At 36.5% G+C, this 27808-nt stretch overlaps 3 protein-coding genes across 3 annotated transcripts; all 3 read right to left on the bottom strand.

The window, feature by feature from the left end:
• Window positions 1–8760: 8760 nt before the first annotated feature.
• LOC109053372 (protein FAM8A1-like) lies at window positions 8761–13427 on the bottom strand. The gene is made up of 5 exons (XM_019070773.2): window positions 12961–13427; window positions 12361–12481; window positions 10224–10347; window positions 9829–9968; window positions 8761–9679 (listed from the first exon to the last, which is right to left on the bottom strand). Exons 1-5 carry the CDS (start codon window positions 13301–13303, stop codon window positions 9535–9537), a joined length of 873 nt encoding a protein of 290 aa, XP_018926318.1. The 5' UTR covers window positions 13304–13427; the 3' UTR covers window positions 8761–9534.
• A 10160-nt stretch (window positions 13428–23587) lies between these two features.
• LOC109111484 (fatty acid-binding protein, heart-like) lies at window positions 23588–25429 on the bottom strand. The gene is made up of 4 exons (XM_019124426.2): window positions 25256–25429; window positions 24760–24935; window positions 24575–24676; window positions 23588–23828 (listed from the first exon to the last, which is right to left on the bottom strand). The coding sequence occupies exons 1-4, from the start codon at window positions 25326–25328 to the stop codon at window positions 23775–23777; spliced, it is 405 nt and encodes a 134-aa protein (XP_018979971.1). The 5' UTR covers window positions 25329–25429; the 3' UTR covers window positions 23588–23774.
• A 799-nt stretch (window positions 25430–26228) lies between these two features.
• On the bottom strand, window positions 26229–27808 carry LOC109111485 (39S ribosomal protein L53, mitochondrial). Its single transcript, XM_019124427.2, has 3 exons — window positions 27665–27808; window positions 26506–26618; window positions 26229–26410 (listed from the first exon to the last, which is right to left on the bottom strand). Exons 1-3 carry the CDS (start codon window positions 27754–27756, stop codon window positions 26292–26294), a joined length of 324 nt encoding a protein of 107 aa, XP_018979972.1. The 5' UTR covers window positions 27757–27808; the 3' UTR covers window positions 26229–26291.

Below are 27808 nucleotides of genomic sequence, written 5' to 3'. Positions count from 1 at the left end.
CAAGTGGTGAATGTTGTGCCAATCACGGACCCCGCACTGTGGGACTAACACCTGGAAGAAGAAAAAGAAGAAGATAGATAGATAGATAGATAGATAGATAGATAGATAGATAGATAGATAGATAGATAGACAATCAATAGATAAACAGACATACATACAGACAAACTGTCTAGAATGAATTTCAGCATTCCTTGCTTTTTGAATGTGTACGTATTGAATTCAGTCCACAGCCTCACTACATAAACTGTAGCTCTGTCATCGAGTGTTTAGTCCCCCCCCCCTTTTTTTGCCCTCTTCCTCCCACGCTCTCTCTAGCAAGTGTTAGTATTACAATTTACTGCTGACAGCACATGTTGAGGCAGCACATTCCACATTATTACTACTTCAGATATTTGTGGGCCACAGGTCCTCTGATTGGTGGAGGAGCCTCTGACAGTGGAAATGCAGACAGCCAATGAGGTTACTGCTCCAGGGAGCTGTCAGGAAGGTAGTGAATCATTGGTATCTCGTGTCCGGGGCAGTGCTGACATGCACAGTCACTGCTGAAAACACACAGTTGGATACCTATTCAGTGCTAAACTCTTTAGATTTAGTGGAGGTTGTTCTGTCACTTTAGGCGAGTTGAAAAACCCAAGTGCAGCTTTTATTTTGTCCCAAAAGTGAACAGGTACAGAAGACAAAAGAAATGGCATGGCATGGCATGGCATGGCTTGGCTTGGCTTGGCTTGGCATAGCTTGACTTGAACTGACTTAACGTAACTAAACAAGAATCCAGACATCAATAAACTCACCAACAAAGTAGATTACATGAACAATACTCAACCAGAGACAAAGGCAACATGAGGGCTACTTATACCAAACAATTAGGGTCACATGCAAGTTCAAGTCTGCTTTATTGTCAATTTCCACATGTACAGAACATACAAACATAGAAACGAAAAAACAAAGGAACCAATAGCAGGATGGGCTTCAGCAGGCACCTTATGACTGTTGCCACAGGGGCCTGACAGCTGAAGCCATTATGGGCATAAGCTCACTCATTTATTCAAACAACTGTAAGACATGCTACGTCAAACCCTGAAACACTACTAAATAGTTTCAAAGATCCACTGAGCCTTCCTACTACCACAGCCAGCCTCCTAATGCCTCACATCTCCTCTCAAATATATTTTCAAAGACTCTGGATCAAACACAATGGAAGACATCCACTAAGCTAAAGGAAAATCAGATCTGGTGCTTATGAAAAACTGTTATCGTGCAAACAGAATAAATCCACCAGTGTGAGGATGTTGATTGACTTAACATTTAATGAAATGTTGCTTTACATGTTCACATGTCATGTCACAGATAAAATGTAAAGACATGACATGGTTAGAGTTTAAATATGCCCATACTGCACACATACATCTGCAAGATGTCTGTTAAAGAACGCTTCATCTGCTGTGCCAACCCGGAACACAGTCAATCACACGGCACTTGTGGGCTGTGTCCGAAAGCCTAGGCAGCTGACTTGCTGCTGTATGAGGCAATGACTTTGCAGGCAGCGTTTTTGAACAAAGGCACATCATGAGAGTGATTTCAGACAGGCTTCTGAGGCAGTGTAGGGTTTTATGATCTACAACAAAACAGAACGAGTTTTGGTGATAACTAAACTAATATTTAGAAATAACATCAAAAGTGCAAAAAGTTAGTCAGAAATATACATTTACACACAAACTGAACACCAAATGCAACTTTCAGACGCCATCTTTATTTCTTTAGCTCAATAGTCACGGAATGGAACGCACAGGATTGTGGGATATCAAAGGCAGCGAAGGATACACATCTATGCATGCGCTCAAAATTTGATCAGAAGAAGGTACCTCCAGAGACAGGAAGTAAAGCAGAATTTGGATTCGAAACTGCCTTGATGCCTTCCTGCCTTGGAATGCTGCCTCTGTAGGCAGCATTTTAGAGCTTTCGGACTCAGCGGAAGAGAGCATCAGCAAAGGGTCAGTTTGATTCACTTCTGGCGAGAGTCAGCACAGTTCACTTTTTTGCTGAAGACTAACGGTGCATGACAAACGTGATATATCAAAAACAATCATGGCCGCCATATTGAAGGGTCGTTCCAAACCAAAGTGCTCAAAACTGGCCACTTCAAAGGGCCCTTTGAAATTAATTATCACAAATTTAACAACTGATGGACACTTCGGGCTCCCATGATACTTTGCGCAGATTCTTTGCATGATGATGGCACCTCCTTGTGGGCACGTGATGATGACGCAGAAGGGCACTTCAAGAAACAGCTGTTTGGTACCCTACACCCTTCAACCCTTCGAAGCTCTCACTCCAAAGGGTAAACCCTTTGAAGAGATAAGGGCATAGGGATGAGTCCTTCCGTATGGAACGCATGGTCAGAGATGTCGTAATTAAAAATATAATGAATTTAAATGCATTTACAAGGCAGGAATAAACACTCCTGCTGCAGCAAAAGTTTGAGAAGGCAGCAGAAAGAAAATATATGACTATGCAATTGAATCAACTGAATTTAGTTGTTTATATAGATTCACACAGGGCTCAAAAGGAAAACAAATTTAATCATTTTAAAAGTTGGTTATATTAAATCTTATCTATTTGTATTTTTAAATTTATTTAAATGCAAAGCTTAAAATTAATTGCCACTTCATATACTAATTATATAACCCAGAATAAAACCTGCTCTGGAGTTTGCTCAAACTAAAGCGAAAAACTGAAACCAGCTTCGTGATACAGGCCACAGGTCGATGTGTTAGCAGTAAAATATCTGTAGGCCCAAACCACCTGAATAGCGCCACCTGTTGGTCTTCTGATATCAACCATCAGTTCTCACTTTAAAAGTATTAGAAGCTTTCTGAGGTTATGACCTGAAAGGACAAACCAATATGTCTGATTTATGAGGCCTTTGCATTGATTGGCATGTTTGGCTTCTTTCCAGAACTCTTAGAAGAGGGTGGTCCTTTTTAAACAAACAGCGGTGCCTACTATTTATGCATACTATGAGCAGATAATATATGCTCCCTGTGTATGTGTCAAGCGAGCTGACCTTAGTTAGCATCAGACAGAATGTGCTAGAGCTGCCTCAGAGCTACAAATCTACCTCCAGTCACCATCTGTTCTCTACTGGCTGATTAGCATTTTGAATACTGCGGGCTAGTAGATACAAGAACATATTTCTGAACTTTTACAAGGTTCTTGCAGACCCAGTTCCACAGTGGGGCCTTATGAGTTTGACTTACCCTTACAACTCCCACCCAGAAAATTATGGTCTAAACTGAGAGTATCTTTCATCTCTGTGCTGGAGCTTTGCTGGGGTTCTTGTGAAGTCGTGAAGCCTATAAACTACACACTATAGCCTATATAGCATCAATATACAGCACGTCCAGCATCAATAAGGTGGGCTCACCTACTAGACCAAATTGGAGTAGACATCTCAGTTACGTCACATTGTGCTAGGAGAAAAACACTTGGAACAAGTGGAGGGAAATGGGTAAAATCCATGGAATAAGACAATTTTTTTAAATATTTTTGTGCCCTTGGATGTCAGAATCAGAATACAAATAATTTATATAGAATATTGTCATCAAAGATGCCATTTGAAGCTAAACGAAGATGTTTAAACAGATAGACTATGAATGAAACCTGCTATGATTACCCTACTTAAATTTAATTTAAACAATAGGTCTACATAATATTCAAATATGCAGTTCATAGGGGAGATATTGTAAAAAAAAAAATCAGTTGCTGAGAAAATGATGCAAAATTTCTCCAAATCTGTCCCCGATGAAGAAAAAAACTCATTAACATCTTCAGTGACCTGAGGGTAAGGAAATTTTCAGTGAATTTTAATTTTTGGGTGAACTATTCCTTCAGCTACATAACAACAACAGGACAACTTTGTGTCATTACTGAATTTATGGCCCTTATAGAGCAGATAGTGTTGAATAAGAGTCTTATATGTAACTCCAAGCTTAGTAAAAGTCTGAATCTTAATGGATTCCTGCAGGGAATTTTCACTCACCAAATTCCATGTCTAAACATCAGACAGAATATGCAATGATTCTCCCATTCTCCTTTCATTTTTCATTCACCCCACTCGAGACTCAATTACAGCTAAAACTTTTACGTATCTCATTGTGTAGAAGATAACAACTGCAGATCCTCCTCTCCAGAAACTTCACAGAGCTCTCTGGATCTCAGCGGGTCCTCAGCAAAGCCTGACCTTTTAGTGACTTTATCACAGTGGAGCGGCACATCTTCATGTCTGCAGTAAATGCACTGTGCCTGATTCCTGCTTAGAATGTGAGTGAATATCAAACTTGAATAACTTGAAGCTGTTTAGCGCACCACATGCGTCTGAGGAAAATACTGACTCTCACCGGTTTGGAAAATCACACTAAATAAGGTCACTCAATTCAAACTTCACCACAGCTGTATCAGCATACAGCAGCAGTGCGGTTCTTTCAGACACAGCATGACTCCTGTTTGAAAGACACTCTAATTCTCCTTCTGTCCCACTGTAGGAAACCCGATTAGACCTCATCTTAACAACTCTTGCCTTTCAGTTTCTGCAAGATGGGCTGCTTGTAATTTATGGCTTTGGCTTCATTGGTAATTTCAGCTCTTAGAGTGATAAAAAGGCAGAGCTGATGATTATGTATGCATAAGGATTAATGGAGGCTATTTAAAGACTCCACGCAGAGCAGGGAAGACAGGGACACAATTTTCCATTCTGAAAGGAAGTCCATGGATTATCCTCAAAATGACTGTGCTGTGTTGTTCATTCATCAAACTTGGCACTATGCCACAGTTCTGATACCAGAGGAAGCTTTTTACTCCACTGTGGTTGATGGATATTGATCAGTCATTGGTTGGTTGGTAGTAGCAGCTGGTGGTGAACCAGAATGAATGCAACCAGGGTCATAAAGCCTCATAACCAGGGTCATAAATGCCTGGTACTGTGCATTTCATAGGTTTTTTTAGGAGCAGCACCATTTCTAACAATGAACTCAATACATGCTTGTGTATATAAATGTACTCTGCTGTTCAAAAGTTTGGAGACAGTAAAAGAGAGACAGAGAGAGCTATTGATATTTTTTTATTTAGCAAGGATATTTCATTACATTAAAATAAATGCTGCTCTTTTGAACTTTCTGTTCTTCAAAGAATCCTGACAAAAATGTATCACTGTTTCAACAAAAACATTGAGAAACTGTTTTCAACAATTTTAATGATAACAAATGTGACACTGAAGACTGCAGTAATGACTGCTGAAAATTCTGCTTTGCTTTGATGGTTATAATTAAAATGTATTCGGTTTGTTTTAAGCCTGTGAAATATCACTGCACAAAGACAAATACGTTTTCCGTGGGCAAAAAGTAAAAAAATAAAATGAATTTATGCATTGCAATTTCATTGCTCAATAGAAAATATTTTTTTTCATAAGACCTGATTTAGACCTAGGTCATGATGACTTGTGAATAGGCTGCTGCTTTATATTTTAAAGGCCCAAAATGTCATTGAAGGAGTAAGAAATATGGTTTCATTTATACTAAAACTAGTTTACACTCCTGCATGTTTGTGTTTATTTGTATGTATATGTATATGCATATGCATATCTATATGTATATGCACGTATGTATGTATGTATGTATATGCACATACTGTGCATATCACACATACATTATTGAACAAATCCTCATGCAAGAACACTTAATTAAATTGATTGTAATAACATTTTACAACCTTGTGCTCTGTTCCGGCAGATATACACTTGTCAATAAAACTGTGATTAAAAACGATACTTTGTGCACTTTTTGTATAAGAAGAAATAAGTCAGCCAAATGTAACCTGTTGTAAACAAAGGTGGTTGTTCTGTATTACTCCCAAAACAGGCCTCATTAAGTCAAGGCATTAATACTCCGCTGTGCTTTCAGTGCTGTGGATCACTGTGGGATCAGCTCAGGAGAGTTCCTTCCTGTCATCGGGGCTCGTTATTGTCACAAGCATCCTCACCAGCTCCTCTCGCTGTGAAGTTCCCTAATTAGTCACCTCACCGCAGTGCTCATCTCTCCTGATTCACAGAGAGCAGCACACAATACACAAGGCACAAAAACAGTCATTTTAATGAGGCCGTGTTTTCAGGTGTAGAGATAAAAGAGCAAAGTGAATTTTGTTTCACAGTTAGTGGGTCACGTTAAAACACTGATTCTTGGTTACTGGGATGAAAACAGAACGCAAAAATGAGACAAATGAAAGTTTATTTAGCAAGAAATTATTTCAGATTATTCTGTTCAACATCAGAGACATTCACCTTTGTTTGAGTGCATCTGCTCATTCTCACAAATATGTGCACTTAATACAGGTACACCACCACCAGACAGAAAATTATATTTCAAATATTTTTTATAAATATTGACTAACAGGTCATTAAATTCAGTTTAATGTTTTAAACTGATTTTCAGCTTTACCTATGTCAGATTTTTCTTGTTAGTTGTCAGTAGCTATACCAACAGCGCCTTTTTATTATGAAACAACATATCTAAAAAAAAATATTTAAAAAATCCCAAACATTTGGTTTACAATTAATTTTAAACTGACTTAAAAAAAAAATAAACAAAAAAAAATCATCAAGGACGCATAAATTTTATCAAAAGTGACTGTAAATGCATTTATGTAAAATTCACTTTTAAATAAACAATGTTCAAAAAAACATAATATTAATCAAAGAATGGAGTAATGGTAGCTAAAAAAGTTATTTTAGAAAATAGTTATTTTAAATTGCAATATTCTACAATATTACTGTTTGTACTGTATTTTTAATCAAATAAATGCAGCCCTGGTGAGCATAAGAGACTTCCTTCCAAACCATGAAAAATCTTACTGACCCCAAGTTTCTGAATGGTAATGTATATATAATAAATAATAATAAAATTCATTAGAGACAGTGATGTTTTTGAATCGTTATAATTTCAGCTGAAGAGTAACAGAAAACCAAAACACATTCATAGTTATAGTGAGCTATAACTCTTTATAGCTATCCTGTAATGATGTATCTCATCTAGCATTATTATCACTGAGAAATCCTCTTTTTAATATGCCATATGCTACAAGCAAGGTTCAAACCTGCATTGGAAACCCAACTGTGCTTTAAGTCCAACACTTTAACCACTCAGATGATGCTCCTGTGGCACTTTGTGTTTAAATGTAGTGTCTGATTTTCACATTGGAAATCAAGACTAATGCAACTAATAATTTCAACATGCTGTCAGTTCCAAGCTGCGGCTCAGTGGCAAACAAAACAGCCGTATCAAGTTGTCTTGAGCCCGCCAATCATTCGTCTCAGCAGGGTGAAGTACTATCCATGGGGACGGCTTTACCAGAATCCCGGCTGAAGAGGATGTGGGAAGAGCCAGCAGCTGTGAACCCAATGGCCTTGCCAAGCACTGCTGGACAGCCAAACCAGATGTGCAACCCAGTAAAATTCATATTAGAGATGAAGGGCAGGCAGATTGGTGGAGCTGTGGGAGAGTAAAGATACATTGTCTCTGAGGAAAGCTGGCAAACCGTACAAAAAAAAGAGAGCAAGATATTCTCTTAAATTAAAAACAGAACACCATATGCTTTCAATGACATTTGCATTTTTAACATTTTTTTTTTTTACTGTGAAAGTATGTAAAACCATGGTGTGTGTCTGTGATCCTGAGTTTGACTTAAACTGACACCTAGTGGTGTGGATGCATATTTGTGAAAAGGTTTATGGTTAGTGATTTGGTTGTAAAAACAGGCACAGAACTACAAATTCATAATGTATTTTCAGATTAACTTGAATCATCTCGTGGTGTTTGTTCAAAACCACACCAAAGTGTTGCTTTATCAGTAAGTGTGTGTGAGTGTAAGTTGGCGTGTACATCCATGTCCTAAGACAACCCTTGTGTCTGTTTTCTTCATTTGGTCCACAAGGTTTTGATTACGAGGAACTGCCCCTGGGACTCCAAGACCTCCGGAGAGACCAGAAGGGGCAAAACAGAAAGACAAAAAAACAGGCCTTATGGTTAAAGATGTAATATTTATTTCAAAGATCTAAATCAATGATGAGTCATTCTTACCAGAACAGTGCAATTTCGCAGTTTTTTGCCTGATTGGCATGTGATCAGCTTGGAAACATTTTCTGCTTGTGAGAATGTGTGGACTGTCACTAGTATCTATGGAATCTGATTGGGTAACTGAAGCGTTTCGAAAAACTCACCACTGTGATTGTCAAATTAGGGTTCAAACTTGCGTTTATGAACACTTATCACCAGCTAGTGGTTATAAATAAGTATTTTTTGTTTTAATTATGCATAGGTTCATACTTGATCAATTTTATCATGCTTAACCCTATACTGAGATGATATGAGCAGTTATTATAGTTAACTAAAACCAATAAAAAAAACCTTTAAATACTTGAAATATAATAAATGTTAAGTTAAATAATAACAAAACTTTATTTCAGCTAGTTGCCAAGGCAACATTTTTTATTTTCATTTAGATTAATTTGATGCATTAAAATAACTAAAGCTGAAATAAATATTTAATACTACAGACATATTTTTTACAAATAAATAAAAAACAATAATACAATGACAAAAATATTAACTAAAATTAAAACAAAACTGGGGAAAAAAAACCAATTCAAAATATTAATGAAAAATACAATAGTATCTAAAATAACATTAATTAGAACATGAGAAAGATAATGTATCCCAGAGAAGTTAATTTAATTTAGCCACACACCAGATGGTTTTGACAATATTTGTGCATAAAATACGTAAGTGGTTAATACACTGTATCAAATCTGGTCTTAAATCATTTGAATTTATGAACAATGATAAAACAAAACAGCTGTGTTTAGCATGCTGAATAATGCAGGGCAGATAATGTGAATTTCAAAATACAGTTCTTAACTCTTCACGTATCAAAGATCAGTACTGAAACGTATGCCACATAAAACAGGTTTTTTAAGAAACCCTGAGAAATGTAGTGAGGCATATCAGCCTCTGACTGAACTGACAAAAGGAATGGAACATTCCGGACGTCTGTGTGCATGTGTGGAAGGATACGCAATGAATGCCGAGCTCAATTCCCTGCCTTCAGTAAGATTAATAACAGACTTGTCTGGGCCGTAAAGCTTGAATCTGGGGAGAAGTTATGAAAACCGTGTGGATTAAGCCGGTGTTTAGAGTGAAACATTCCACTCAGATAAAATTTCCAAGCATGCCTACATAAAACACGTCTTGAGCTAGATATCACTCATCATTCAACATTAAATACTGTATGCTGTTTTCTAAGAAAGCAGATATTTCTCAGTGCTGTAAACAATAGCTATGTGATCAGACTTTAATACATGGATCATTAGTGCAAATCTGCAGGAAATACTATATGGATATTATTGGAAAAAAAAGTACTGAGAACATTTCTAAGCACTTGATGCTTGACAGGAGCTGTTTTCACATGATTTTGACACACACAGGCTGGTCATCTGGCTCTTCTCCTCTGAACCACGATGGTTCCAGCCACAACGTCATAAACAGTTCTGTTGTGCTGGAAAAATAGTAACATGATAAAGATAGGGAACAGGAAGGCGATGGAGAAGTTTTTGTTTAAAGCCCGAACAGTGGAGCTGCAAAAAAAACCTTAATTGGTATATATATACTACCTTGCATTATATATACTACCTTATATTGGTATGATAATATATATATATATATATATATATATATATATATATATATATATGGCCACGGCATTATAAATATACACATAACTCACGAAGATAAGCTGACACTGGATGCTGGTACCACCAAAACCCGATTCGGCTGCACTAGGACTGTCGTGTCACATGTGACGACTCGAAGCCCCATCAGGAACTTTCCCGGAGTGGCACCTCCAGCTCCCCAAATACAGATGATCTGCAGATGAAGACAGAACACAGACTGAATGGAATGTGTGGGCTGTTTAAAAACAGAAACTCATATCTCATTCAAATCACTTTTAGACTACTGAGTTTTTCTACCACATGCTGCTACTAAGTGAAAATATGACAAGGCTGAAATGACTGATTATTCATTTTTCTGATAAAACTGATCTAAAAATGTAAATTGAAAACAGATTGAGAGACAAGGCTTGTAACTGTGGCTTTCACAACATGAAAGATGTTCACTCACTTCATAGACACACACTAAGAGTCTGTACGCTAAAGCCACGGCCATCATCTTCTGCAGGTCCTCCAGTGATGTGTTCTCATCAATCTCTTCCACGATAAACTGCATCATGAACTTGGAGATATCTCTGTTCAGAGTTACACAAACTGTCATACAATATACTGTATATACACCATGTTCAAAAGTATGGAATCTGTAAGATTTTGTTAATGTTTATGAAAGAAGTCTCTTTTTACAAAAATACAGTAAAAAATAGTAAAACTATGTAAAAGTATTTGCATTTAAAATAATTTTTTTCTAGTTTATTTTATTTTATAATGTAATTTATTCATGTGATGCAAAGCTGAATTTTCAGAGTCAATACACCAGTCTTTAGTGTCACATGATCCTTCAGAAATCATTCTAATATGCTGCATTGAAAATACATTATCAATGTTTAAAACTAATTAATATCTTGTGGAAACGGTGATATTACAGGTCCATCTCAAAAAATTAGCATATTGTGATAAAAGTTCATTATTTTCCATAATGTAATGATAAAAATTAAACTTTCATATATTTTAGATTCATTGCACACCAACTGAAATATTTCAGGTCTTTTATTGTTTTAATACTGATGATTTTGGCATACAGCTCATGAAAACCCAAAATTCCTATCTCAAAAAATTAGCATATTTCATCCGACCAATAAAAGAAAAAGTGTTTTTAATACAAAAAAAGTCAACCTTCAAATAATTATGTTCAGTTATGCACTCAATACTTGGTCGGGAATCCTTTTGCAGAAATGACTGCTTCAATGCGGCGTGGCATGGAGGCAATCAGCCTGTGGCACTGCTGAGGTGTTATGGAGGCCCAGGATGCTTCGATAGCGGCCTTAAGCTCTTCCAGAGTGTTGGGTCTTGCGTCTCTCAACTTTCTCTTCACAATATCCCACAGATTCTCTATGGGGTTCAGGTCAGGAGAGTTGGCAGGCCAATTGAGCACAGTAATACCATGGTCAGTAAACCATTTTACCAGTGGTTTTGGCACTGTGAGCAGGTGCCAGGTCGTGCTGAAAAACGAAATCTTCATCTCCATAAAGCTTTTCAGCAGATGGAAGCATGAAGTGCTCCAAAAATCTCCTGATAGCTAGCTGCATTGACCCTGCCCTTGATAAAACACAGTGGACCAACACCAGCAGCTGACATGGCACCCCAGACCATCACTGACTGTGGGTACTTGACACTGGACTTCAGGCATTTTGGCATTTCCTTCTCCCCAGTCTTCCTCCAGACTCTGGCACCTTGATTTCCGAATGACATGCAAAATTTGCTTTCATCCGAAAAAAAAGTACTTTGGACCACTGAGCAACAGTCCAGTGCTGCTTCTCTGTAGCCCAGGTCAGGCGCTTCTGCCGCTGTTTCTGGTTCAAAAGCACACGCCTGTGCACGGTGGCTCTGGATGTTTCTACTCCAGACTCAGTCCACTGCTTCCGCAGGTCCCCCAAGGTCTGGAATCGGTCCTTCTCCACAATCTTCCTCAGGGTCCGGTCACCTCTTCTCGTTGTGCAGTGTTTTTTTGCCACACTTTTTCATTCCCACAGACTTCCCACTGAGGTGCCTTGATACAGCACTCTGGGAACAGCCTATTCGTTCAGAAATTTCTTTCTGTGTCTTACCCTCTCGCTTGAGGGTGTCAATGATGGCCTTCTGGACAGCAGTCAGGTCGGCAGTCTTACCCATGATTGCGGTTTTGAGTAATGAACCAGGCTGGGAGTTTTTAAAAGCCTCAGGAATCTTTTGCAGGTGTTTAGAATTAATTAGTTGATTCAGATGATTAGGTTAATAGCTCGTTTAGAGAACCTTTTCATGATATGCTAATTTTTTGAGATAGGAATTTTGGGGTTTCATGAGCTGTATGCCAAAATCATCAGTATTAAAACAATAAAAGACCTGAAATATTTCAGTTGGTGTGCAATGAATCTAAAATATATGAAAGTTTAATTTTTATCATTACATTATGGAAAATAATGAATTTTTATCACAATATGCTGTATTTACCTGTATATATACAACCGTACATCTATAACTATACATGATTCAAGAAGGATAATTCATACTTGATCAATTCCCTTCTTGTTCTCAACACATTCTTGACTCACTTCATTCCACTGAGATGCATGATCCACAACACTATGGTTGCCTTAACACAGAAGAGAATGAAGAAATCCACAGTTTCAGCCAGAAATCTACGGAGAGGGGAGGGGATGGTGTACTCTCTACCTGAAGAACAAAGGATGAAGTTAGCACCATGAAGTTAGAACCTAACTCCAATGCTTCAACAGATATAAGAAAAACTAGAAGATACTATGTGGCATGTAAATTAAGGTTGGCCTCTACAGGTGCAGTGACAGTAGCTGGTGCACAGGTGTCATTGTGTGTCAAGGCTTTTACAGTATCACATATTTCAGGAAATATACATTTTATAATCTTCATTTTATTTAACAGTCTTTATTTGTAAATCTGTTTCATCTTAAATGTGGTGTAACTTTTGGTTTTGCACTTCATATACCTGTAATACTGCAGGTACTAAATGACTACGATACTGAGACAAATAGTTGCATTGCAAAGGTGGCACAGAAGAGCTTCTAAACTGGCAGTGAGGTGTCTTTACACAGACTGTCTGATGCTGCTCAGAGGTAGCATAAAAGAAACAGTGAAAAGAAACATTCCTCGAAGCAGTGGATGGACAGTAGCGTTACCTGCAGGCTGTGCTGGCCCTCTCTCAGCAGTGCTGGATGAGGCAGAGGCTGCTGGACGGCTGGATGCTGGGCTGCTCGTCTGGTTATACCAAGCGGCGATGTCAGCGGGCGTCGCGGCACACGCAGCTGTGGAGCTGCCGCCGGGTGCCTGGCAGCCGAACTGAGGAGGAGGAACGAGCGGCGCGGACATGAGCACCCAGCTCTGCCAGCTCACATAGCCACTGTAATAGCGCCACATCCACTGCTGCAGCCGCTGGCAGTACTCAGTCGTTGTCATGTTGTCATTGTCATCGGACCCCTGACTGTTTTTGACCGTTTCTTCCGCCCTGTTCTTCGCCGCCATGTTTACTTATTTTGTCAGTCTTATTTGGAGATCCACTTGTTCCGGAGAATTCAGTTCCCCGTTTGCCCTTCCGTGCGTCTGCGCCGCATCGTCCTCCTGATTTCGCGCATGCGCTGTCGAGTGGATCGTGTTCTTGTATCATTACTTCTTCTTTGGAATTTTTGGCGTATTCCGCACCATAGGCACATACCGCCACCAACTGTTTCTATTCAGACATGGATGATAGCCTCTATTCATATCATCGCGTGTCAGTTTATATTTTATAGTTAATACGTTTATCTCCGTCAGCATAAGGTACATTTCATTTAAGCTTATACATTTTTACAAACCGTTTTTTTTTTTTTTTTTTTTTTTTTTGTGAAACCAAAGTTAAATGTGTCCGGAATAGTTATAGTTTTAGTGACAATTACATAAATTATAAACCAAGTTTGAAAAATGTCCAGAGTTTTCATGTTATTAGATTTTTAACCAAAATGACATTTGTACCAAGTCTGACAAAGCAGTTTGATTTATACATTTACAGCAAAATCAGAGTACAGGCAGTTTTAACTTGAAATTAAAAAGAATATAATCAATAATTATGAATTACAAAATTATAATAGCCTATTTTAAAAAAAATAAAAAATAAAACTTGTTAGTTGATGCTAACTTGAGGTCGTTTTTAAACATGAAGTCCAAATATCTTTATTCAACCACCTATGATGGAAAACTGATGGGAAAAAAAAAACAAAGGATAGATAAACAGAGTAAGGATAAACAGAGTAACTTACAGTAATGAAACCATTCCTCAGGGGGCCGGTTCACCCCGCAGACTAGATTAAAAAAAAAAAAGTCATTATGAAAATATAATTATAGTTTTCTTAAATAACACATACTCACTATCCACTTACTATTCTCATATCATATATAATTGTGATGTTCAACAAAACAACAAGCTTTACAACACTTTTGTTCTTACTGCTGACAATCAGATCACTGTGAAATCTGTTTTCTCTCAGGTCACCAGTCTAAGCTTCCTGGTGAATACTTACATCACTCTTGTCAACGTAGTCCATAGCAACAACAACAACAAAAAAATGTATCTCGACTTTATTCAGTGGTTATTTTTGGGAAATACAGTAGGGGGCATTTTACCCCAAGGGGACGTTTTCCTCCACTCTACCCTACACTCTCAGAAAAAAAGGTATAAAGCTGTATCTGGGGCTGTACCTTTTGAAAAGGTACATATTTGTACCTTAAAGGTACATATTAGTACTTAAAGTGTACATATTAGAACCCAATAGGTACAAAAGTGTACCTTTTGAAAAGGTACATCCCCAGTGACAGCTTTTGTACCTTTATTTCTAAAACTGTACCATGTTTTTTGGCTTATCGCTTACCATTTGTATATATATATGATATATACATAACATAACATATAATTATTTTACATTTATTATGCGTGCAGAGTTTAGTCCTCGTAATAATTGAGACTATATGGAATGTTTGTATTTTTCTTGAATAATTTGTCACACTGAATGACTAGACTATTTAAAATGAGCTGGTAATTGCAACAACAAAAACAAACAAACAAACAAAAAAGATTATAATATTGGCACAACGTTATATTGAAAATTTCGTTTATACATTTAAATTGATATAAATTTAAATGTTATTGGTTCCTCAAAACCATTTACATTTTTGAAAGTGAAACTTGTCGAGACTCATCACTAGGTGGCGACAATGTCTTTCACATTATTTTGGTTATGGTAATCAACTGATTTATTCTCAATAAAATTAAATGGATTTCTGTAAGTTCAAATAGAGACAAAAATAAGTGTAATGACACAGATTTACAAACTTAAATGTTGAGAAATAGAAAGGAGGAAGGAATTGTACACACTTGAGTACTTGGGAGCAGTCCCAAATTCAGTTTCTGCATGATAGCAGGTGTAATGAAATAAATTGTGCTTATTTAGACATCTGCATGTCAGTGCAAAAGGGTCAAAGGCTTCAAAAACTGTCCGCCGGAAACAACCCTGTTTTGTCCCTGGATGCCTGTTGTGGTGGCCAGTTGTTAAAAAACTGTGATGTATTTATGTCTCTGTGTTGCTCTCATTCTCTTTTGGTGTTGTATTTGCTGACTGGGCTGCCCTGGGCCTGTGAGTAAGGTCTGGCTGGCCTAGTGACTGTGCTGGGCCCTGAATGGAGGCCCCCAGGCGGAATAGAATCAGCCCATGTGAGGATGATCACCTCTGACAGGATGTGAGGTGACTTGTGCAGCAATAATCAGGGACAAATAAAAGCTGTGTCTAGCAAACGCTGACCTGCATGGAACTTGCCACCAGATGAGGATTATGAGCGAGGTGTGTGAGTGTGTCTGCCTGCTGTCGATACACAGATAATCATAGTATCTGTATGGCTTGAAGCAAAGAATCACGAAGGGTTAAAGTATTCCAAATGAAATCACAAACGCAGAGAACACCAATACACTCTAATTTATTGTCTTACGCTTGAGCTTTGTTACTATTGCGATTGTGTCAGGAGTCTGTGCAGCGTCTGTTCAGGGAGGGTGGAGGCAATAAGTGACTCAAAACCTTAGCTGACCTCTGTGTCATGCACATTAACAAAAAAATCTGCACAATTAAAGAACATTTAAATGTAAAATGCCAATTTTGGTTCATCATTTCATGGTTAATTCAAAGCATGCCCTAAAGAAACCCCTACCATTGCAAGCCTCAACACAGCCCATAAGAGGAATTAAATAGAAAAAACAAATTAAATACATGAAACAACAACACAAAACCTAACAACAACAAAAACCATACCAAAAACCAACTAAAGACTATAAACTAAAAAAAAATTTAAATACAAAAACTAAATGAAATCTCTATATTAATTCTGTACTACAATGGTATAATGAATTTAAAAACGCGAGCAAATGATTTCAGATGACTTCAAGGATAAAAGTTCATCCTGCGGTGATATGCCTACATCTTTGCTTTGCTGATTTGATGTCTTAAGCTCAAAGCTCTGTAATGTCTCACCGTTTTTTGTCTATAAAAGCCAGTTTTTCAGTGTTGATGTTAAGAAAATGTGATGACAGCACACTGACTCAGAGTGCAGGAAATCATGTGATATCAGCACACTCACACCGAGATTTAACTGCAGAGATCTAACACATGAGACTAATACATTTAGACACAATATTTACTTTAGAAACGTCTAATATCATTGTATTACTTTTTTTAAATGACAAATATGTCCCTGATAAACACTTTATTGATAAATCTGGGTATGGGTAGTAGATGCATAACATATCATAAGCCTTAATATGAAAGTTGTTTAAAACTGATAAATAAGGAAAAGTAATCAAAACTCATGTCACAATTTTTTACATGTTTCTGCTTTTTAGCCTTCATTTCATTTTAATTGGTCTGGTGGTGTGACAAATTATTTATTTATTTATTTATAAAAAATACAAAAATGACGTGTATGTATTTTATTTATCTATTCTCTTTTGTTTTTGTTTTTTCTGTTTTGGAGTTTGTGTTTAGTTTTTATTTATTTTTTTAAGTATAAGAATTCCATGCATTTATTTTTGTTTGTTTTATGTTTTGTTATCTTCTGTTTTATTTTGTTTAAAAATACAAAAATTCCATGTATTGTTTTGTTTGTTTGTTTGTTTGTTTTTGTTGTTCTCTTTTCCCCCCTCTGTTTTGGTTTTTGTTTTGTTGTGCTTAAAAGTACAAAAAATATGTGTATTGTTTTGTTTTGTTTTGCGATGTTTTGTTCCACAGTCTCTCGAATGACTCAAAAGTGTTTCATGACCTCTCCCCATATATCAAAAAAGGAAAACTAATCTAAAGGGGTGGGGGGGGCTCGTTTTTTTACTTCTTCCTTATATGTCGACTGCTTACGTACATTTGTACCTTAACCGAGAACGAAGAGCTAGCAAATCCTTTTTTAATAAAATATGTGCTCATTTGTTGTCACAGAGACCCCATAAAGTTAATTATGCCAGCTTCCCAACATTTCAGAGGTGAGCACTGATGTGAGGGGCCTGGCGTCATGTGGTCAGAGCTCATATACCTCCCACCACCTCCCTTTCTGTGATCCATTCAGAGCACCTCTCAGCCCTATATGTGGCCCTGTCTGTCTGATCACATGAACCACTTCCCCCTCAGCTTTTCTGGATCAAAAGTTAGCCGTGGGAAAAGACATAATGCATTCCAGAACATCTAACCCATTGGAAATGTTTGTTTGCTATACTTGCAGCTGTGTGAAGACAAAGCCTATAAGCAGAAGTCACTTCAAAGCTGCTTTGTATTCCACATTTAGACAATGTATATTGAGCACTGAGCAACAATTGTAATGAGCTAAATTTGTCAGTCTTGAAATAGCATTGATCTGAGGTGTGACTTGGTGGTGATATCTTGGTGAACTTCTACTAAATTACCCCAAATCCTCTTTGGTGTTTCAAATAAATCTCAATCCTTGGGGTTTCAGGGGTTAAATACAAGTACAATCATAAGTGGTTTGTTTACAAGCAGTAAGAAGAAAGGTCAGTGAATGACTTACTGCTTCCTTTTCCTCAGAGCTATCACAAACCGGTGTTATCTCCCCCTACAGAGTGTGGAAGTACGTGTTTGAAAGTAATTAAAGGGTGTTCACAGATCTATTGTTCTCCAGACTCATGCTCTTAAAAATAAAAACACATAAGACATATCTTTTTATATATATATAAACTAGGATTAAACACAAGATGCTCAAACGTCAAATCCTCTCACTCCCCTTCAACAGGAAAAAAGTACTTTTTCATTGCTTGACATGTATTGAAATTGATCAGCTGAAAACAAAGACGCTGACGGAAAGAGTTTGGAGAACTTTGTTCATTCAGAAAATAAGTGTTAATCTAACTTACAACTAACATAGCTTTAAAAATATATAATTATTAACCCATTATGAACTCAGTTGTAACCTGAAATGTAACTATTTGATGAGGTGGCTGTTTCATTTAAATTCATCCAATGTGATTTGAAACGTATGATTTTTAGAAAAAAAAAAAAAGGAAAACTAATGGGCTAATTAATTGATCTTCCTTTCAGGCTTTATCTGGTCCCATATTTGAAGATTCACAGTGTTCCCTGCTGAGCCACAGTTTCAAACACAAAAACAGTCCTCAAGTTTCCATGTTGCGTTAAAAACAGTCATAGATCTGATAGTCACAGTTGGCATGCTGGACAGAAATTGGGATGGGGAAGCCAACTTTACACTGTGGATTCAGCATTCAATAATAAAGAGTTCAAGGTCACAATTGTGCTCTGTTACCATTGTGCCCTCGAGAAACCCCTCTACAGTCATGTAGGATGAACATCTGTGACTGTCTTGACTGGCCCTTTTTTTGATGTTGTACTATAAAGGCGCCATACTGAGTAGGGCTCTGCCTGGGAATACAGATCACATGCCCTCACTGAATCCAGAGGAGGAGGAAGGAATTCAGCTGAAACAGTCTTCAAGGCGCATCCCACCTTAACAAGGTTAAAGGGATAGTTTGGACGCGGTTGGAGTGTTCTTAAACACAGCTGACCTCATGCTTTATCCGTCTTGAGTAATGAAGGGAAATGCAAGAAAGCTTTCTCTTTGAGTCTAAAAGCAAATGTAACATAAAAGTCAATATCAACAAATAAACATAAAATATTAATGAAATGATCTGTGTTTTTATTAAAAACATACTTTCTTTAATTAAAAACCATTATGTATAAAAGGGACAGCAACCAGTTTTCATTTTATTTTTCATTTAATTCCATTTTTTAAATGTTTGTTTGTTTAGTTAGTTAGATTAGTTAAGTTAGTTAGATTAGTTCATAGCTAGATTATTTTAGCTTCATATTCCATTGCAAAACTGTAAATTTTATTGTTCCATATTATTTTATTTTCCCCATGGAACACATAAGAAGATTTTGAATTACCATCATTTTTTATTTTCATTTAAGCACAGTTCATATATTGTTACAAATATCTCAAAATATATTTTTTTCTCCTTAACCATTAAATCTTCAACTTTTTTCACCAAACATGAATAATTTCTTACATTTTATGTCTCACTATTAATATGCATTCTGTCTCGTTTAGTTCAGTATTCTCAACCATATTCTTTTCCAAAACTTTATTTTTTTCTGATTTTTATTTATTTTTATTTTAGCTCATACTGGTAGTATGTATTTCACAGTTCATACATTGTGCAAAATATCTAATTTTGTGTTCCATATTTTCCTAATATATATATATATATATATATATATATATATATATATATATATATATATATATATATATATATATATACACACACACACACACACACACAAAAAGGGTAATACAATAATTATGGAATCTTTATTTTTTCTCTTTATGCATGAAATCTTTAATCAACCTTTTTTCATAAAACATGGAATAATTTCATAAATTATATGTCTCACTTCCACCATGCACTCTTTCTCCGTCTTGTTTTGTCATTCATTTACTGTTGGACTATAACAGAAATATTTCTTAGATTTTGTAGCCATGACTGCTAACGCATGAGATCAGCTGTGCACTCCAATCTTCCAGCCCAGTTTCTTATAAACATGTACTAATTACTGGATTCTTTAGCCACTGACGTCCCTCCTTCAGTGACCATTGTAGCTCTTTATGTTCCAAGCTGGATTTGGAGCCCAATAGGCTATAGTTGCATAGCAACATGCTTCCCAGAAGCCCCTGCCGATATCAGCCCTGACTCAACTGACACATAGCAACCCTGATTCCCACCAGGCAACCGGATGAACCCAAAACCCTTTTAGCTGTCATGTCGACAGATTGATTTGCAAATCAAAGCATTTTGCAATAACATATCAGCTACTGTTGTGCAGGCATGAACTAACCAATTAAAATACTGAGGTCACGGTAGGCCTCAGGAAGAATAACACTGATAAACTATAGAAAGTTACAAACATGCCAGACATGCAATGACTATTATCAGATCAGTGTGGGTCTCTTTAGGTTTTATAACCTTGACAGTGTGTAAAAGAGGCTCTACTGATATGTGAATAACAGAGGAAACTGTTTTATTGCAGTTTGAGGGACTGTAACCTTGGCTCTGGTCTCAGACACAGACAGATGCTGCTGTACACCAGTATTGTCCGTTCCAGTGTAAGGAAAGTGAGCGGAAGGGAGCAATCCCTGTCCTGTGGTGCAGCTTTCCAGATGTTACTCAAAGGATATGATTTCATTCCTGCAGTGTTATCTGCACAAGAAAAACAGTATGCGGGTCAACATACTAAGACAGGATCCCTGTGAATATGACACACAATACTGAGACATCCCGCAAGCAGTACACACCCATAATGCATTACACAGACTCGCACAAGATCTGCTGCTCTAGCCAGTCAATAATGACCGGTTTATCTGTTCATCACTACTCACCATGTTGCCAAAAAAAAAAAGAAAAAGAAAAAAAAAATCAATGTGTGGACATAAAATATGATTTTTTTTTTTTATCTGAAATTCTTTTAGAAGTTTACTTGTATAGTATTTAAGCTGAGTTGTATGTCCGAATTCATGGTGTTCATAAAACAGAAGGCATAAAGTGACCCTACTATTTTTGTTGAGACTATATGTAATACTCATCTGATGGACACTTTGTGAATGACATTGAAGCAACCCAAATGACACCAGACGTCACATGATAGTTACAACATGGTGGATGTAGTACATCTGTATTTCATTCATGCTACACACATTCACATATAAAACTTTTTTTTTTTTTACAGTCACAAAGCAAGTTTCAAAACAAATGTTGTACATGCTATACATTATTCAATTTCAGATGCAGCAATAGCCAATGTCTTAAACATTGGAGAGTGACAAGTTTTTTTTTGTTTGTTTGTTTTTTTGAGGGAGGGGGGGTAATGGTCTTTCTTTTTAAAGGATTATAAAAAATTAAAAACTTAAAAAATGAAATAAAGAAATAAAAAAAAAAAAAAAAAGAACAATAATTAAATTAATGAAAGAACAATATTTTTTCTAATCAATGTTAACTATTTGCACTATTTGGCACACATTTACTTATATTCGTATGTGTGATATGTGGAAAAAGCGTAATGTTTCTTTTCACATTAAAATCAGTTATGAATTAAATGAATGGCGTAAAACTTTTTAAGTGTTTTGGCAATTCATTTGCGGTTTTGGGGGCATAAAAAGGCAAACTTTTAAAAATGGGTTTCAAAGTGCATGTTTGTGAAAACAATACCATTAACATCTCTGTGTAAACTACGAAAACTCAAATGAGTGAAAATGCTAATGTCGTGTGCATATGGTGCCTTATTTCTACTGGCCTGGAATTCATAGTAATACAGCATTTTTAGTTGTTTTTGCAGATTTTGAAGAAAAAACTTTTCTGTTTTTAGTATATCATTGTTGTCATGTAATTAAGTGTTTCTATGGCAGTACTATCAATGCCTAATCATAGAGCCTAAATGAATCTGGGGCGGTCAGGGGGTACAGCGGTCACATGGTACGCTCAATCGTAGCTCACAGAGTATTCCCAGTTTACAAGTTGTAATTACAAATTCTATGAGGACGTGAATGCTTTTTACAAGATGGAATCTCCTAATTACAGTAATTACAGCATGGCGTGAATGCACCTTTTAGTTCCAACTCTAATTAAACGCACCTGAACCAGCTTATCAAGGTCTTCAAGATTATTTGAAAACTAAAGGTAGTTGTGTTGGAGCAGGTTGAAGCTAGACTCTGCAGGACAATAGCCCTCCAGGAGGAGTTTGACACCCCTGGCGTGAATGATTTAGCCTAATTTTCAATTCAGCAAAAGTTTAACAACAAAATTTGACGCGGAAATAATGCATTATTATAATGCATTTTGTCTTTTTAATGTCTTAATTTTCAACTCTTACATAAAACTGGGGCAACAGCACTTTTCTCTTAATTCTGTAACTAATAACAAACATGAAACCTATTGCTTGTAATCTAACTTCCCTGATCTTTGGCTCCTTCATTATGATAATAAATATCTTTTCATGAAGTAAATCATTCCATGTGCTCAACTCTTCTGATCTCAGCATGGCAAGGACAGCGCATCAGGTCAAACCCAAGTCAGATGAGATAGGAATGGCTGTGTTAGAATTAGAATGTGATAGTATGTATCTGAAAAATGAACCATGATAAAATCTACAGGCATACAAAACACATTTCCAGTACCACCTTTCACTGTTTAAACTTTGTACAGGTTGGGTAATAGGAAAATGCATTGTTTTTATTGAATAGGCTGTACAGAGAGAGCTGGCTCATAAACCACCTGTTTCAGCTGTTTTTGCAGTCAATTTCAATCAGTGTATCTCTACACTTTCCTGTCCTGGGAAAGTAGCCACTGGTGGAACATTCTCTACTCTTTGTGTAGGTCAAAAGGAATGACTCTGGGGACCCGCTGTGTTCCAGTTATGTTACGCATGCTAAAACTATGTTCAAAAAGGGAAATGTTCTACTAAAAGGACGAAAGAAATACATATCCTCTGTAACCTTGAACACAGTCCACTGTAACAGTTTAACTCTCTTGTTGTCTTCATTCTACTGAGGTGAAGTGCTAAAGACATGGACACACAAGAGTTATTTTGAATAGTTTAATGAAGATAAATCACATGATCAGTTGAGTTCACCAAGATGTTAACTCTCGTTTTTAGAGAAGAATGTTTCAAAAAGACAGTACGGTATACAGTTAAATACCACAACCTTTTTTATTAATCTCCAGAGATTAACAATGGCCATCTTATGAACAACAAATCATGAAGTAACAGACACTACATAATTTAATGCTGTGAGAAAATTCTTTCATTGTTGCTCCTTAAGGAGTGCTTTATCCTTTTGATTCATAGCCAAGATCTTACAAAATGTGAGTAATTAAACCGTTATTAATACTTTATCATGTTCTGAGAAATGTTAACAAATATGTAAGGGTGCCAAAAGATGGAAGACTATGCTAGCAGGGAAACTGAAGGGAAAGTGGTTAATTTAGGGATTTCTTGGATGTTTTTATGGATGTGACATATTTGACAGTTGAGAAAACATCATATTATTCGTTAGAAGGCGAGGTCTAATCATCTCACGCCTTGTATTATGTGATATCTTTCATAGCAAACACACCTTAATGTGAACGTTAAATCTCTGGCCTAGATTTTTTGAAACCGTTCACACAAAACGGTTTTGACAAACGCCTATGTTAAAACAGCAGGAATCAACAAACCACAACTCAGCTGAAGGCAAATAAAAACAACTTTATTCAAAGCACCATAAAGACTGATAATAAATGCATTTTAAAATGGTCAGCATGCATTTGCTTTGGTGTCAAAAATGAGAGATTTTCAGCAGAGAAATAACATTTCACTTTGTCTTTATGCTCATTGAACTGAGCCTGGCATCTTCAAATCCAGATCGGATAACTTCATGCCTCCTTCACATATGTCCTCACAGCCACCACATCACCCATTACACATTTCTGTCAAAATAGGAATATGGTTATAAAAATAAACTGAGAAAGCACTCAAATAATGGTGAAAAATGACTAGCAATCTAACATTCTGTACATTTAAACATAATTTACAACTATGTTATATTTAAGGCTAACCGCCTTAAAATTATTATATTTGAACAACTGAGAAAATTATAGTTTAATGATAAACTTAAAAAAAAAGTCAGACTCATGTTCAATTAAAAAATCAGGGTTTTTCCATTATGTATTTAATTGTATATTCTGCAAATTCTAGCAGAAGAAAGTAATTTATAATTAAGAATATTATATATATATATATATATATATATATATATATATATATATATATATATATATATATATATATATATATATATATATATATTCAATGCAGAAGCTTCTATTACCTTTCCGCCCCTATATCTCACCATTTAAAATATTGCCGGTTAATAAAAAGCATTGTTGTTCTTCTTTTTATTCTTGTTTATATAAAATATAATACTATATTTAACAATATTTGTTAATTTCATTACAATTTTCATAAAAGTGCAAACTGTAATTTCTATAGAATTTCTTTCAAATAAAAAAAAACTACATTATGTAATTTGACTATTTGACTATTGTGAATATGCATATAGTTGAACAACAACCCTTTTGAATGTGCATTGGCAATTATCTTATCAGCATTACATAATGACATTTGTATGAAAAATATTATAAAATTAATTTTCATAAATAAAGAGCATCCTTACAGCTATTAATTTCCCATCCGTCACCTCCCTCTCTATCGTCGATTCTTTGCCGTCCCAGGTCTGTTTCTGCACAAGTTTGCCGTTCTCAAGAGTCACGACAGTCTGCAGATAAAGAGAGAGAAAAGCCCGTTAACTTCACACGACAATCCGCTTCAAACCACCAGCACGTCTGTTCCATTACAAACCGTAGTCTTTCTATCATCCGCCGTGATCTCCTCGAATGACTCGTTGAGTTTAAATTTGATCTCAGTAGTTTTGAATGTGCTCTGCGACTTCATGCATATTTGCCCCTGATCATCCACACACAAGACCAGGTTTGGCTTAGTCCGGTTTCCCACCTGACGAGTAGCGAAACCCACACCTGAAAAAGAAGATGCCCTTCTTTCAGTCACGAAACACCTTTTTATTAGTGACCATCAACAACAGTGTGAGAATCCTAACCTACTGTAGGCTACATTTATGATGCGCATGTTAAATCTTAATTTACAATATATATATATATATATATATATATATATATATATATATATATTCAAAATTATTCAAATATATCTATATATATCTAGCAGCCTGAAGAGATATATATATATATATTTTTTTATTTCTTTTGCATCTAGCAGCCTGAAGAGATTTGCTAAATAACATGCATTTGCATTGATAATAAATTATGAAGAATCATACCTAGAGCCTTCATGTACTCGTCAAAGTTTTCGCTGGTGGTCATCTTCCATGTTCCCACGAATTTGTCAACCATTTTTCCGGATGATGATCCTTGTCACGCAAGCAACAGATTTGATCTGATCTGATCTGATCGAATGACTGCGGGCTTTTTCAACAGCTCCTCCAGCACGTGCATGTTCACACCAGCCAATCAGATGATCCAGCGTCACTGTGCGGAGCTCCTCAGCCTCCCGCCCGCAAACGCAACTCAGAACTGGGGAAGGGTTCGCATTTTTCGGACCACATATACGGCCAAAAGAAAAAAAAATTGCAGCAATTGCACATGGTCAGACTGAATATTTTTAGAATTACGTGTTTGACCAAATATGAGACAAAACCTTTCCTGAACGAAAAGAAGACCTTTCCTCACAGTGGCTGACTGAACACAAAAGATGCATATTTACGTTAATAACTACGTAATAACGTAATTAGCCTATAACTAGGAAAAGCATTCAATAATAATTTAATAGCAAATGAATTCACATGCATATTTTTTCCACATAAATATAATAATATATTTATCATAATAATAATATGATTTGGATATAGAACTAGGAAACTATGAGTCCAGCTTCAAATACTACGCATATTTGGACACATTCAGAATGGAATACTAACATGCTATTTACTGAATACTGTGTGGATACTATTCTTTAAAAGTAATGAAAGGTGTGTAATAATAACATATCAGTTAGCATCCTTTCAATATTTTGTAGGTTTTACAAAATCCAGCAGCAGAAATTCTTCAGTACTACATGTTATGCATTAACTACCTGAATAACCTACAGATGTGTTTGGTCAAATCAGATTCACATTTATCATATTGGGATTAAGCACAAGTAGAGATTTTCCCGGTCTGAATATAGAGGCCTGTTGATTTACTTCATACGTCCCACCAGAACTGTTGAGGACAAAGTGAGAGTCAACTCACAAAGACATGACAGATAACAATTTTATTACACATCCACAGACATATAAATACATAATACAGAATAGACTACTTCTTGTCTCCTGCTTTAGCTTGAGGGTGTTTAGCACTGCATCGGGTCTGTAAAGCTGAGAGCATTTCTTGAGTGGTTATTCTGGATCCCTTCATCACCAGCCTCTCTCCATCCACTGCAAGAGACCACAAAAACATGCATTATACATCATGAAATGACACTATGCCGTATGCTCCTCTACAATATTGGATTTACAGTTCAGTCACTCACAAAATGTGATGTCAATCATAGGTTGTGATCGGTCATGCTTTACTTCTGTGATAACTTCACAGTTCATATTTGTGGCTCTGGCTTTTTCAGACCCGACCATGATGAGAAACTCTCTGCAGGAAGGAAGCAGATGTAAGAAATACAAGAGATGTGATGGAATGAAGAGGCTTTTTGCGGTGCTGCTGACTTATGCTTTTAAATTTACATTTCATTTATGCAACAAACACTTGAGGGATAAGAACCACTATCGTGACAGCTCACAATTAATGTCATTGATACGAAGTGAGCAGTTTGTCATCAAAAACAAATTTAAGAGTCATTTAGGATAGCTTTCCCCAAACGTTTAGAATAATTTCATGGCACATGATTTTACTGACATAATTGCACACTAAATCACCATTTGGAGCCAGAAAAGGACATTTGGAATTGCTATGAAGCCTGCTTCAGATATTATGCATGTTTGGAACGGCATACTAGCTTGCAATTTACAAAAGCAATATACAGTATAAACTATATGCTGTATATTCCTCTTAGTATAGCAAATAAAACATTTAAAACATTATTATGCTACGTGACCTCATCACAGTATTTGCAAATGGCATATATCATTTTCAATACAATTTGCCAACTGTGCACAGTTTACAAAGTATATTCTGCAAGAACAGTACGAAAATTCTAGATGTACTAGTTCAAAACAATTTGGCAGCCTGCTGTAATTACCGCGTTTAGACTGACAGGGGCGCCAGAGGACAAAACATAACATTACAGAGTTCAAGCATCTCGATCTATGTTGTTTCTATGCAATATCATAAGCACGTTCGTAGAACTTTTAACACTTATTGTGCGTATTATCGCACATAATCTGCGTATGCTAGTGCATTTTAAAATGCACGAGTGATGCACGCATGTTAAACGTCGAGTGTGGAGAACAGTCCAGAAGTGGCGAGTGCTGCTGTGAACGCTGAAACCAAATGTCTAAAAACCAACAGCGACACCTAAATAAGTGTCATTTGCATCATATACTTCGTCCTTATGAACGCAATTACAGGAGGACAAAACCTGCTCCTGAAGTCATGGTCATGCACACCAGACAGACCTGTTCAGCATTAACCATGATCACTTAAAGAAGCCTAAATCGAGGTATGTACAGTATTCTTACCTTGTGGAGCGAACATTAGATTCAAAGGGGCAAAACTGGACAATAATTTTCTTAACTGTCTTTAACACAACTGCTCCCCTGGACGCCGCCATCTTTCCCTACATGACCTTTCACCTGCTGATGACGTATGCAGCCGGGCTCGTC

This window comes from Cyprinus carpio, chromosome A19 (assembly GCF_018340385.1).
Source record: "Cyprinus carpio isolate SPL01 chromosome A19, ASM1834038v1, whole genome shotgun sequence".
Lineage (NCBI taxonomy): Eukaryota > Metazoa > Chordata > Actinopteri > Cypriniformes > Cyprinidae > Cyprinus > Cyprinus carpio.
The sequence above is the reverse complement of the archived record's forward strand: the minus strand, read 5'-3'. Positions and strand labels throughout refer to the sequence as shown.